Genomic DNA, 12,866 nt, shown 5'->3' with positions numbered 1-12,866 from the left:
CTCCGGTCCGTTTCTCTGGGGACTCCAAGGCTTGCAGGGGGTTCCTTAGCCAGTTCACAATTCATTTTGAACTTCTGCCCCAAAACTTCCTGTCCGATCGGGCAAAAGCCGCATATATCATATCCCTCCTGTCCGGCGAGGCGTTAGCCTGGGCCGCCCCTCTGTGGCAACTGAATGATCCAGTGGTTTCTAGCCTGTCTGATTTCTTGAAACTTTTTCGGAATATCTTCGAGGAACCGGGTCGTGTCTCCTCAGCAGCTAGCGCTCTTTTACGTCTCCGTCAAGAGTCTGCGTCTGTGGGACAGTATGCTCTTCAGTTCCGTATCCTCTCAGCTGAATTGAGCTGGAATAATGAGGCCCTAGTTGCAACCTTTTTACATGGCCTCTCTGATAGAGTGAAGGATGAATTAGCAGGAAGATCCCTTCCTGCTGATCTGGACAGTGTCATCACCATGTGTAACCAGATCGATATTCGCTTTCAGGAGAGGGCCCTGGAAAAAAGACGCCAGCACTCCCCGTTCTTTAGGCAGCCTGAGTCCCCAGTCCCTTCTCTTCGATCCGAGGAGCACCCCCTGCCTACCGAGGAACATATGCAGTTGGGCTGGACTAAGTTATATCCCGAAGAATGCGCTAGGTGCAGAACTCTGGGCCTATGCCTCGATTGTGGGGCCAAAGGTAATTTCCGTGACACTTGTTCTCTTTGTCCGGAAAAACGCTCAGGGCTAATACATCTGGAAGGTGGCGTATTAGACCCTGAAATATCACCTTCACCTTCTCGTCTTCTCCTTTCTGTGTTGCTTCATGTCGGTGCTTCCTCTCGTTCGGTCTCAGCACATCTGGATTCCGGAGCCGCTGCCAATTTCATGGATTGGGAAACTGCATCCTCCATGAGACTTACCCTTTTGCCCCTTACAACGCCATTGGTGGTCTTGGCGATTGATGGTACTGTTCTCCCAGGGGGCCCTATCCGCTTCCAGACTCTTCCTGTTAAGATGTCAGTAGGGACACTCCACCAGGAGTGGATATCCTTCCTTGTCTTACCTAAGGCTTCATCTCCTATCATATTAGGTCTTCCTTGGTTACGGCTCCATTCTCCACACGTTGACTGGTCTGCCGGTCAGATCCTGGCTTGGGGTTCCTCCTGTTCCTCTTCCTGCCTACTCAAGGGTACACCAAAGGAGAGATTTCCTGTTACCACCATCTCAGTATCTTCTGCTCTTCCCGCTGTATATAGCGATCTCTGGGATGCATCCTGCAATAGTCGGACTGATGCACTCTCTAGGTCATGTGGTACTCTGGATGAGGGGCCCACCTATGAACCTGAGTTGATCATTCACTCCAGTTTGCATAACCATTTACATTTGCCTGTCCCTAATCTCCCTTGGACGCACAGCCAGGCTAACTTGTCTGCAAGTTCCACAGTTGCTATGCCCTGTGATGCGATTGAGATGGTCGCTACACCTGACAATACTATTCAGTCAGCCTCTGCACCAGTTATGCCAGTCCAGCCCATGCCCAATGAGCTTCCTGCTTCTTGTTTAACACCTTCGGTGACCTGGCCTCACCCTACTGCTACTATGTCCGTTCAAACCCGTTTAAGAGGCTCAATACATCCTTTGGATAGAATACCTCATTTCGGCCAGGAGGGGTTTTCAATCTTTTTCTCAGGGTTCTCTGCATTCTGTTTGTGTTGCAGCTACCCAGCTTGACTCTTGTGACATGTCACTTTCTAACCAACATGATCTCAGGGATCCACTGACCTCTGCCCAGTCTGGTGGTCCTGTTATGGATGCCCAGCTCAAGGGTGTGGGGTCCCTGCTCAGACTCCTGATCTTCTCATGCCCTTACCCATTCCTAAAAAGCCTTTAGTCTTCAAGTCCTCTCGTCCTCTCCCTACCTCTGTTTCGGTCTCTGAGGATAATCTAAAATACGAGGTTAGTCAAGTTTTGGATTCCCGGCTCTGTAAAGGCATTCTTCAATACCTCGTACTTTGGAAAGTGTTGGGTCCTGAGGAGAGGTCTTGGATCACTGCATCTGAGGTCTTTGCTCCCTGTCTGTTAAGGAGGTTCCATCTGGAGTTTCCCTTTAAGCCTGGACCCAGGCGGGGGAGGGGGAGGCCTCGTAAGAGGGAGGGTACTGTCATGGTTATGCAGTGATCTTCCTGTGTTTGCCTACCTCCCCTCATGTCTTCAGACTAAGAGGCCAGCCACTTCCACCTGGTGGTTTTTATAACCTCTCCTCTAAGCATGGCTCCACCCCAGGCCCTATCAGGGAGCCCTATATTAACCTGTGCACTGCAGGCCATCAGTGCTGATCAACCATTGTGTATTCCTTTGTGTGTTAGTTTCCTGTTTCCTGCTGTGTGCTCTTCTACTGTTTTCCGTTACCGACTTTGGCGTGTTTTGACTATCCCTGTTTGCCTGTGATCCTGACCTTTTGGCGTGTCCCCGACTATTCTTGTCTGCTTGTGGCCCCGACCTTGGCTTTGTCCCTCACCATCCCTATCCTCCTGTTGCCTACTGCGGGTGTGAGCTGGGGGACCCTGGGGGTCGCGACCTGGAGCCAGTTGCAGCCAAGTCCATCCTCACCACCAGAGGCGCTGGTGAACACCTGCTGGCTCTCAGACTCCGCGCCCCAGGGAATCTTACGCTCTAACCCCAGTGGGATCTGTTCCCCGTCTGCAGCAGTCAGCCGTAGGGTCCACAACCTTGCGGTGCACTTCTGATCCTACGGTGTGCACCTGTCACCTCGCCTCAAGACACCCCTGCTGTTTCTGCCTTGCGGCTGACCTGCTGCCGTTTACAGAACCTTCACCATCAGACGGGCAACCCCCCTCTAGCAGCTCCCACAGCCTAGAATCTAGAGACCCAGCCGTTATTCTGCCGAGCTCTGCAAGTTTTTTTTCATTAGGATATATATGGTTTTAACTCTTCAAATAAATGCGTGTAATTTTTTTTATACATCCCTGTGTTACTCGTTAAATCATACCATTCCTTATTACATGGATTTTGAGGTCTTCCAATCCTTTTTTGGAGCAACTGCAGCCAGAACTTTGGTGCTCATTTTACATTTCCTTAAATTATATTAAAGCAAAGAGTATTATGTCTTCTTTTGTTGCCATCTTGTTTGATAACCTAATGTTCAAGGGTTGTAAATCTTTAAAATAAAAAAGTTCTTCAGAATTGTGATCTTTATACCAAGCAACAAAAATTATGATTCTAATTTTAGCAAGAATTGTGCAGCTCTACTACTGAGTGCATTTTGAGGCAGGGTAGGTGACAAATATTGCTTTATAACTATGCCGCTATATCAGTGGTCTCCAAACTGCAGTCCAGGGACTGGATGCGGACCTTTTCTTGCCTTTATCTGGCCTTTGGGACACTATTGATATGAGCCACTATTGACTACTGATATGAAGCACTATTACTCCACTGACACCAATACTAAGGCATTATTTCACCACCGACACCAAAGATTGGACATTATTCTTATCACTGACACCATCGATGATGGGGCACTATACATTTTCGATGATACTATTTTCTACTCCCACAGGCTACGGCCCACTCCCCCTTATTTTTAAAGAGCAGTAAACTGGCCCTTTGTTTAGAAAGTTTAGAGACCCCCTGCCCTATATTATTCTTAGCAAAAGAAACAAAATTCACATGGGTGTTTTTTTATTACGGCCCCTTTGATATCTCACACAGTGTCCTCTGACCTGGGTGCGATAACCTGGTCGGACCATGCCCCCTTGACTCTAGATTTATGCCTATCTGCTGCTTTCCCCAAGAAATGTCACTGGAGACTCAACGAGTCCCTGCTCAAGCACCCTGAAACCAATGCTAAACTCGAGGCGGCCCTGACTGAATATTTTCTCCTGAACAAGGGCTCAGTGCCCAGCCCATCCACCCTCTGGGAGGCCCACAAGGCCTTCTTCCGGGGGCAATGTATTGCTCTCGGTTCTCGAAGGAAAAAAGATGCAGCTCTCTTGAAAACTTCTTTGCTCCTAGAACTTCACAGAGCAGAAAGGGCTCTGTTGCGCTCCCCCACGGTGGATCGGCTGCGCACGGTCACGGGCCTGCGGAACCGTATTAAATCCCTAGACATGTCTCACGTAGACAAATCAATCCTGTGGGCTAAACAGAAGTTCTATGAGTACTCGAATAAGCCACACAGGATGTTGGTTTCTAGACTTAACCCTAGGCCTTATCATGCCTTCCCGGACCACATCAAACTCCCTGACGGGTCCCCCACTTTCTGCCCCCAGACAATGACCCAGGTGTTTGGCGACTTCTATAACAAACTCTATAATTGCCTAACCCCCGCACAACATCCAACTTTTGATTTGGCTGCTTTTGAGGAGTTCATGTCGGGCCTGAAGCTCCCTCAGTTGTCAGATTCGGATCTGCATATACTAAACGCACCCGTTACAGAGGATGAGGTGGATAACACTGTTAAGGCTCTCCCCTCCCACAAAGCCCCAGGTCCGGATGGCCTCCCATACTCCTATTACAAACATTTCCTCCCCATCCTGTCGCCTCATCTAGTGACCCTGTATAACTCGCTGCTTCTTGGTAAGTCACCTCACCAACATTTTCTTCACTCCTTCATCACGGTCATTCCTAAGCAGGACAAGGACCCGACCCTACCAGACAACTACAGACCTATAGCCCTTTTAAATTCAGACTACAAACTATTTACAAAAATCCTTGCAAACCGTTTGTCCCAATTCCTGACAAAGCTCATAGACAGAGACCAGGTGGGCTTCGTTCCAACCAGGCATGCGGGTGACAACACCCGGCGAACTATAGACCTAATTGACATGCTGAACAGAGTTCGTCGCCCCGCCCTGATTCTCAGTCTGGACGCCCAAAAGGCGTTTGACCGGTTAAGCTGGCCCTACATGTTCGCGACCCTCACTAGATTTGGCTTGCGGGGACCCTTTCTCTCCGCGCTACAATCCCTATACTCCAACCCCTCTTCCCAGGTCCGATTAGTGTCCTTCACCTCCCACTCATTCCCTATGACAAACGGGACGAGACAGGGTTGCCCTCTCTCCCCGCTCCTCTTTATACTCTGCCTAGAGCCCCTGGCAGAGGCTATCAGATCTCACCCTGATATCAAGGGGGTGCCCATGCGGCAAAGGGAGTATAAATTATCTTTATTTGCGGATGACGTTCTCCTTACTCTAACCAGTCCCCACATTTCCCTCCCTTCCCTGCATGCCCTACTCACTCAATTTAGTTCCCTGTCGGGCTATAAGGTCAACACGGCAAAGACGGAGGCCCTCCCCCTCCATGTTCCCCCGGAGGAACTCCTGCGTCTACAAAATACATTCCCCTACCGATGGTGCACAACGTCCCTCAAATATCTTGGGGTTCAGCTAACGACTTCCTACTCCGCCCTTTACCCGACCAATTACATCCCTCTGTTTAAGTCTATCAACAGTATGTTATCTCGATGGACCTCCCTTCCCCTGTCCTGGATAGGCCGAATTAATGTCCTGAAAATGTCCATCATGCCAAAACTGTTATACTATTTTGAAACCTTGCCTGTCCCCATCCCGATGTCACAGATTAAGTTGCTTAAGCGCTGGTTCTTGAAATTTATTTGGAATGGCAGGGCCCATAGAGTGGCTGGTTCGGTGGTTTTTGCCCCCAAAGATCAGGGGGGCATGGGTGCACCGGACGTCTACAAATACTATCTGGCATCTCATTTGCGCCCGATAGTGTCTTGGTCTTGCCTGAGACCTCCGAATCGCTGGACGGAGATTGAGATGGGTTCCCTATATCCGACCCATCCCTGCTCCTTGGCGTGGTCGCCGGGGACAATGGGGGACCCCGGGCTTCTGGATCTATGCCTGGGTCCCATGTTGTTCACGCTTAGACTGTGGCGTTCCTGCTCTTCCAAATTTGCATTGTCATCACCCTGTTCCCCCCTCTCTAATGTGATGTTTAATCCTTTAATTCCTGACAGTCTATCGCATGTTCGTATGTTTCCCTGGGCTAGAGAGGGATTGTTCCAACTCCGCCACTTCGTTCACCCTGTCACGCGTAAACTTAAGCCCTTTTCGGCCCTCCAAACCGACAGTCAACTCCCTAACCACATGCGGTATTCATACCTCCAGATAACTCACTACTTTTCAACTCTTTCCCCCTCTCTCTCCCTCTCCACACCGATGCCTTTTGAGCTGCTCTGCTCCCAGGGCCCCTACCAAGCAAAGCTTATCTCTAGTATTTACCATATACTCCAGCAGAGGTCCTCTCTCACTGCCCTATCCCACTCCTACATGGGCAAGTGGACGCAGCTCCTTAATCAACAAATCACTCTCCCACAATGGTCCAGAATTTGGTCCTCCACCTCTAAAATTTCCAGATGTGTGGCACAGAGAGAGACAGCATATAAAGTCCTACTGTTCTGGTATAGGACCCCCGAGGTTATTCATCGGTATGACGCCTCTCTTTCTCCCATGTGCTGGAGGTGTGGGAGGACCAAGGGTACGCATTATCATATCTTTTGGCAATGCGCTTTAATTACTCCTTTCTGGTCCATGGTATCTCACATGCTCCAGCAAATTTTTGACACCCCCATTCCATTGGATCCTGTCCACCTTCTCCTAGGCCTTCCCTTCCCGGAGTTGGGGAAGGCAGCTAATAAATTAGCTTCCTATGTGCTGCTTGCTGCTAAAAGAGCTATCCCCTCTAATTGGTTGTCTACTCAGCCCCCAACCCAGACTCAGCTGATACAAACCGTCGGGGACATACGCAGGATGGAGCATTTGACGGCTATGGTGGAGGATGGGATTGACCGGTTTGGCGTGATCTGGGCCCCATGGGATGCCTCGATTTTTGGGCTCCCACGGGAGCCCTTGGTACCCCTAGCCACCCGGTTGGTGCCCGTCCCCTAGTGTTCCCTGACCTTCTGGCTCCCTGATGTTTTGTATTGTGTCGGTACTTCAAGTCTGTTTCTGCTGGCCCAAAGGCCATTTGAAGCTTACCTTACCTCCTGAGGAAATTTATAGTGGTATGTAGCCCTCTTATGTCAGATATTAGTTACGTTATTGAAGCACCTGCTCAAGACCCCAACCTCTGCTTTACGATATGTGTTGTCTCTCAGCCTTTTTATTTTCATAAGGTTTTACGTAAAACTTTTCTGTTGTTTATTTCCTTTCTGCATTTTATTTTGCTTTGTTTTCCTTTAGTTATTTTTTATTTTTTTTTATCCTTCCATTGCTACTGTATATCTGTAGTCACCATGAGGTTATATCAGTCTCTCCAATAAGGTATGCTCCAGATTTTCTTTGAATATTGTCAGTTCTGTATCTATTCATTCTCTGTAAAAAATTCTCTCAATAAAAATTACAATTTAAAAAAAAAAAAAAAAAAAAAAAAATTCACATGGGTGTGATGATAATTTAGATAATTAATAGAAAACAAATAATAGGTTAAAAGAAGCATACCAATGAATTTTTGGCCTGCTCATCAAATGGATCATTCCACATTGGTGGGTGTTTTGATACATGACTGTCGAAATTTGGTGTCGGGTCCAGTGCCGTTTTCTTTGAAGAAATGCTGGCAACTTTTCTAACTTTGCCAAACAGCACCTATTTTAAATAAGAAAATATTTAGTGTACCAGGTAAAAAGGCATTAGCAACAATCAGAAGACAAATTTGTTACTATACATATACTATTTAGACTTCATATTCTTAAAGAGTCATCATCATCCTCATGCTTAAAAAGGACATGTAGAGGACAAAGGACTAGTTATCAATAATCCCCGCATCTTATATTTTCCCTATTACTTGCTTACTATACCTCGTTTCGCACTGTATTTCTGGAGATGGCCAACTTGACAAAGAATCAGAGCCTTGCTTCCTCTTGTCCTCCTTAGCAACCAATAGGGATATAAGAACAGAGGGGAGGGTACTGGAGGGTCCTATTTCCTGTACTGTACTTCATTAAACAAATTTTGATGAAAAGTCAAAAATCCTATTTTACCAGTTGTACAGTAAAGTCTACTGGCTTCTTTAGGCTGGGTTCACATATATGCAAATTGGATGGGTTTTAATTAAGACTGCATCCAATTCGCATGACATGTGAATGTGACCGGCTCTCAATGGACATATGGATTGGATTGGAAAAGGGTCCTGTGTGTTTTTTGTGTCCGGTTCAGGTGTGAATTCAAGGAAAGATTTGGCCCTTAATCACAGCTGAACCAGTGAACACAAACGCACCGGACCCTGGAATGCAACCAGCAGCCAGGACATATGTGAACCAAGCCTTAAAGTGGTTCTAAAGCCCGAGGGTTTTTACCTTAATGCATTCACTGCATTAAGGTAAAAAAAACTTCAGTATGCAGCCCCCAGCCCCACCTTATACTTACCTTAGCCTGCCCTTGTTCCAGTGATGAACATGCGAGCAGAGGCTCTCTTGGCTCTCTCTCTCTCGCTCTCCTAATTGGCTCAGACACAGCAGTGGGAGCCATTGGCTCCCACAGCAAAGTGAAATGGGATTGTGGCCGAGCCCCACTCTGTGTGTCTTACAGACAGAGCAAGGCTTGGGAGCGAGAATGCACAAGTGCCCCATAGCAAACAGCTTGTGAAGAGGCCTTGTCTGGTTTGGAAGGCCATGTCTTCTTGCAAAAGTATGTTCCTGTCTCACTAACACTGACTAACATTGGAAGACAAGGAGGAATGAAAGAATTTCCTTCTTCATTTGCAACTGAAATCATTCAGAACTTGGTAAAACAATTTCTGGGGCGATTTTCTGATTTAATGGGAAAGCAGATCAAATCCAACATTTCAAAATCCCATTTGACTGCAATGCTGAAACACTCCCAAGTCAGTTCCAATTGGAAATTATTGACCTACAATCAAATTACATGCTGAAAGACAAATATAAAGAAGGAAATTTGATCCAATTTGATAAATCTTTGCAGCCTGAGCAGTTTCCAAATTTGAAAAAATTTGCTCATAGTTTTTGGTACAACATACCTGTGTGAACAAACATTTTCAAAAATGAAGTATGTCAAGTCCAAATATCGAGCAAATTTATCAGATGATAATTTGAAGTCCGAATGATAAGTAATAGTTGGTGTTGCGCTCCAAATAAACAGAAAGAGATACCAATATAGTAAAATAAACTAGCTATAGTGCCTAAACGTCAGTAAATGGTATATAAATAGACTACGTGCCTTAATAAACTCAGACAGTGTATATATCCACTCTGGTGCAGTACATCAAGCTGTGCACCTAACCCAGTGCTAACAGTAACAGATCAAGTGCTATGTGTAAAATCCATAATCAAAAAAGATACAAATAAAAATAAAACAGCGTGTAGCATAGATAAAAATAAAAAATATAAAAAATATTAGAGATAAAAATAAAAATAAAATTAAAATAAATATAAAATAGGTATAAAATTAAAATAAAAATAAAAATAAAATAAAAAAGTTAATACTCAAAATATACAGAAAGGTAGGACTTGTAAAAACGTAATAGTGCAACTTAGTATAGTGCAATACCATCCAGTGTATCTTAATCAAAGTGCATATAGTGCTGAAGATAATAATCAAAATCCAAACACACATCCAAAATGTGCTCTAAAGTATAACCGTCCAGAAGGTGCTCTAAAATATCGCATCAAATAATGGTTATCTATAATCATGCAAAATGTGGGTCCATTCAGTGGTGGATAAATCAGTATCCTGCGTGACCAAAAAAAGGGGGCTGATTCCACCGGTGCTCCTGTGAATCTTGTGTTGACACACTAGGTGCAATAACTACCTTACCTTACTGCTGTAAGGTAAACAGCATTCCAAAAAGCACTTGCTATCCGCTGGTGTGGGTTCAGTAAATGATTTACTCTGGACACTCAATCACCATGTATATGTAGTTATCATAAAGGGAAGAAAGGGGAACACTCCAATGGTGAAGTATGTATTCACAGTTACAATTTATTCAATAGGAAAAGTCTTGGGTACTCACATTTAAAAACATAAAATGTACAGTTTCAAAACACGAACGAGCACCGCGCTCCTACTCCGGACGTCACTTCTGGTGTCCTCACTCTCCAATAATAATAATAATAATTTGAAGTCCATTCTAATAATTGGCTCCTCAAGCTTGAGGCTGGGTTCACACCGCTGCGGGTGAGAGATCCGGATGTGATTCGCACCGCACTGCAGTGCAAATCACATCCGATCTGTCTGTGCGATGCGAGTTCAGCCATACAGATAGTATGGCTGAATTCGCATCGCACCCGCCGCAAACTCGCACAGGACCCTTTTTTTGGTCCGCAGCAGAATCGGATCGCATGGGTGTTCACACCATGCGATCCGATTCCTGTCCGAGTTTGCAGATCGCACTGCGATATGCGGACTGGTCTGGGGGTGTCATTAAGATTTCATTGACACTCCCAGCAGTCCGCATAGGGCAGTGTGAACTGCCGGCGGGAGGCATGCGATGCAGGAAAACGCTGCGGATTCGCGGCGTTCCCGCATCGCTATGGTGTGAACCTAGCCTAAAAGCTCAGTTTGGTGAAATTTTGAAATAATAAAATAAGCTCCATCTTTCACATTAAATTTAGTTTTTTTTTTGTTTTGTGAACATGAAGCACAAAATTCTTCGCATGATGTTTGGCTGTTTACACAAAATTGCCAGATCTGTGTTGAAAGGTGCAGACTGATTTTATTTTTATTTTACTCATATTAGAGGCCTAAGTTTATTTAGAATGTTTTCACTTTGTTTTACTAAAGTTGTTTCTCTTTTGTTCTCAGTCATATCATGCTGATTACAAAAACGATCCATGTAAAACATATTAATTTATTAAAATTGTATTCATTAATTTATACATAACTGTTTTTTTTTCGGCCCCCGAATACTTGTAAAATCTACAATGTGGCCCTTGTGTTGAAAAGTTTGGAGACTCCTGGTCTACATAAAGATGGTCTAGGCCAGGTATGTCCAAAGTCCGGCCCACGGGCCAATTGCGGCCCGCGGTCTGGGTTTGAACTGCCTGGTCTTTCTCAATTTAGTGTGCCGTGGGATCAGGGCTGTCAGATGAGCCCGATCCCTGGCACTGTGAGAACCTCTGTGAGCTTCAAAAGTGAAAGTAAAGTGCAGAGGAGTGTGCTGTGCTCTCTGCTTCCCCCTACAGTGCAGCCCCCAGCTGAATGAGGAAGCTGCAAAGGTACTGTACTATGCTACAAGCTAAATTAGTCTTAAAAAGGGCTTTATTTGTGTGTGTGTGTGTGTGTGTGTGTATGCATGTATGTCTGTATGTGTGTGTGTGTGTGTGCACATGTGTTGGTATGTGTGTGTGTGTGTGTGTGTGCATATGTGTCTTTATGTGTGTGTGTGTGTACATGTGTCTGTATGTGTGTGTGCGCATGTGTCTGTATGTGTGTGTGCACATGTGTCTGTATGTATGTGTGTGTGCACTTGTCTGTATGTATGTCTGTGTGTGTGCATGTATGTGTATGCGTGTGTCTGTATGTATGTGTGTGTGCACATGTGTCTGTATGTATGTCTGTATGCATGTGTCTGTATGCACATGTGTCTGTATGTATGTCTGTATGTGTGTGTATGTATGTGTGCACACGTGTCTGTATGTGTGTGCGGCGTGTATTTGTCTGTATGTGTGTCTGCATGTGTGTGCATGTGTCTGTGTGCATGTTACTTTTAATCCGGACCACCCCCCCCCCCATTCTTGTACCATCAAAACTGCTTTTGTAGGGCTTGTGTGTGATATTAGCCAGTACTGCTGCTCCTCTGAAAAGCAATCCATGCACAGATCTCTTTTCAGAGGCATTTGAATGGTGGTAAAGAGGCATTATGTTGCCTCCTCACCACCTGTTTTAAGCCTGTAAATGCAGCATCACTATACCGCAACTGTGTGTACTTGAAGTGCAGGCCCATTCACCCTGGGTATACCTCCAGCTGCAGCCACAGCATGTGTACACCCCCAGCTGCTCCCTCTGCAGCTAAAGGGGGAGAAGTTGGGGGTGGTAAAAACAGCTTAACCATGTGGTTTTACTGCCCCTCTAACCTGACATGTGAACAAGCCCTTGGTTCACATCTGTGTGGCTGCGTACTTTGTGTAGGGCAGCCCATTAATTTCAATGGACTTCCCTACTCACAAAAATGCAGGGAAACAAGTCCCCAAGCTTTTTTTTTTTTTTTTTAATTGCACTGCACCAAAAGCACCCTACATTTCCAATGTGTGGGGTACCATTAAGAATTAACGGTACCTCCTAAAGTGCAGAGCATTCGTCTGTGTGTTGGGAACGAGCGCGACAAAGGCAAGAGAATTCTTGTTGGGCCATGTATTAGTGCTCGGACAGACACACTTAGGCCGCGTACACACGGGCGGATTGTCTGCCCAACTAAGTTCGTCAGACAATCCGACAGACAGTCCGTTCAAAATTTGAATGAACGGACTTGACCACACACGATGAGCAGACAGTCCGCTGAAAGCGTGCGTGATGACGTGTACAGCACGTACGACGGGACTAGAAAAACGACATCCTATACACTGCAATGCAACCTTCGGCCGTGTAAATCCTTTCTGAGCATGCGCCATACTTAGTCCGTCCAACTTGCCTACACACGAGCGGACTGTCCGCTGAAACCAAGTTTGGACGGACAAAACCAAGTTTGAACGGACAAAATTACGGAAATTCCGTAAGACTTTGTTCGCCAGACAGTCCGCTGAAAAAGTCCGCTGAAGCCCACACACGAGCGGATTGTCCGCTGAAACACGGTTCAGCGGACTAAGTTGGACAGACAATCCGCCCGTGTGTACGCGGCCTTAGACTGAATTTTCAATGGTTCAAAGAATGTCAGGCAAAATGGAAGGCCCTCATG

General features: G+C 45.9%; 1 protein-coding gene across 2 annotated transcripts in view; it reads right to left on the bottom strand.

Annotated features, from left to right (window-relative positions):
* TEX15 (testis expressed 15, meiosis and synapsis associated) overlaps nt 1-12,866 on the bottom strand; it is a 241,333-nt gene that overhangs the window by 113,110 nt on the left and 115,357 nt on the right. For both annotated transcript variants that reach the window (XM_077476237.1, XM_077476236.1), the window contains exon 5: nt 7,460-7,603. In XM_077476237.1, the coding sequence (XP_077332363.1) occupies nt 7,460-7,603 (144 nt within the window). The remainder of the gene's footprint in view (nt 1-7,459; nt 7,604-12,866) is intronic.

This window comes from Lithobates pipiens, unplaced genomic scaffold, assembly GCF_037356315.1.
Source record: "Lithobates pipiens isolate NorthernLeopardFrog02 unplaced genomic scaffold, aLitPip1_a1.2 Scaffold_13, whole genome shotgun sequence".
Classification (NCBI taxonomy): Eukaryota; Metazoa; Chordata; class Amphibia; order Anura; family Ranidae; genus Lithobates; species Lithobates pipiens.
Note: the sequence above shows the minus strand (reverse complement) of the source record. Positions and strands in the feature narration are given on the sequence as shown.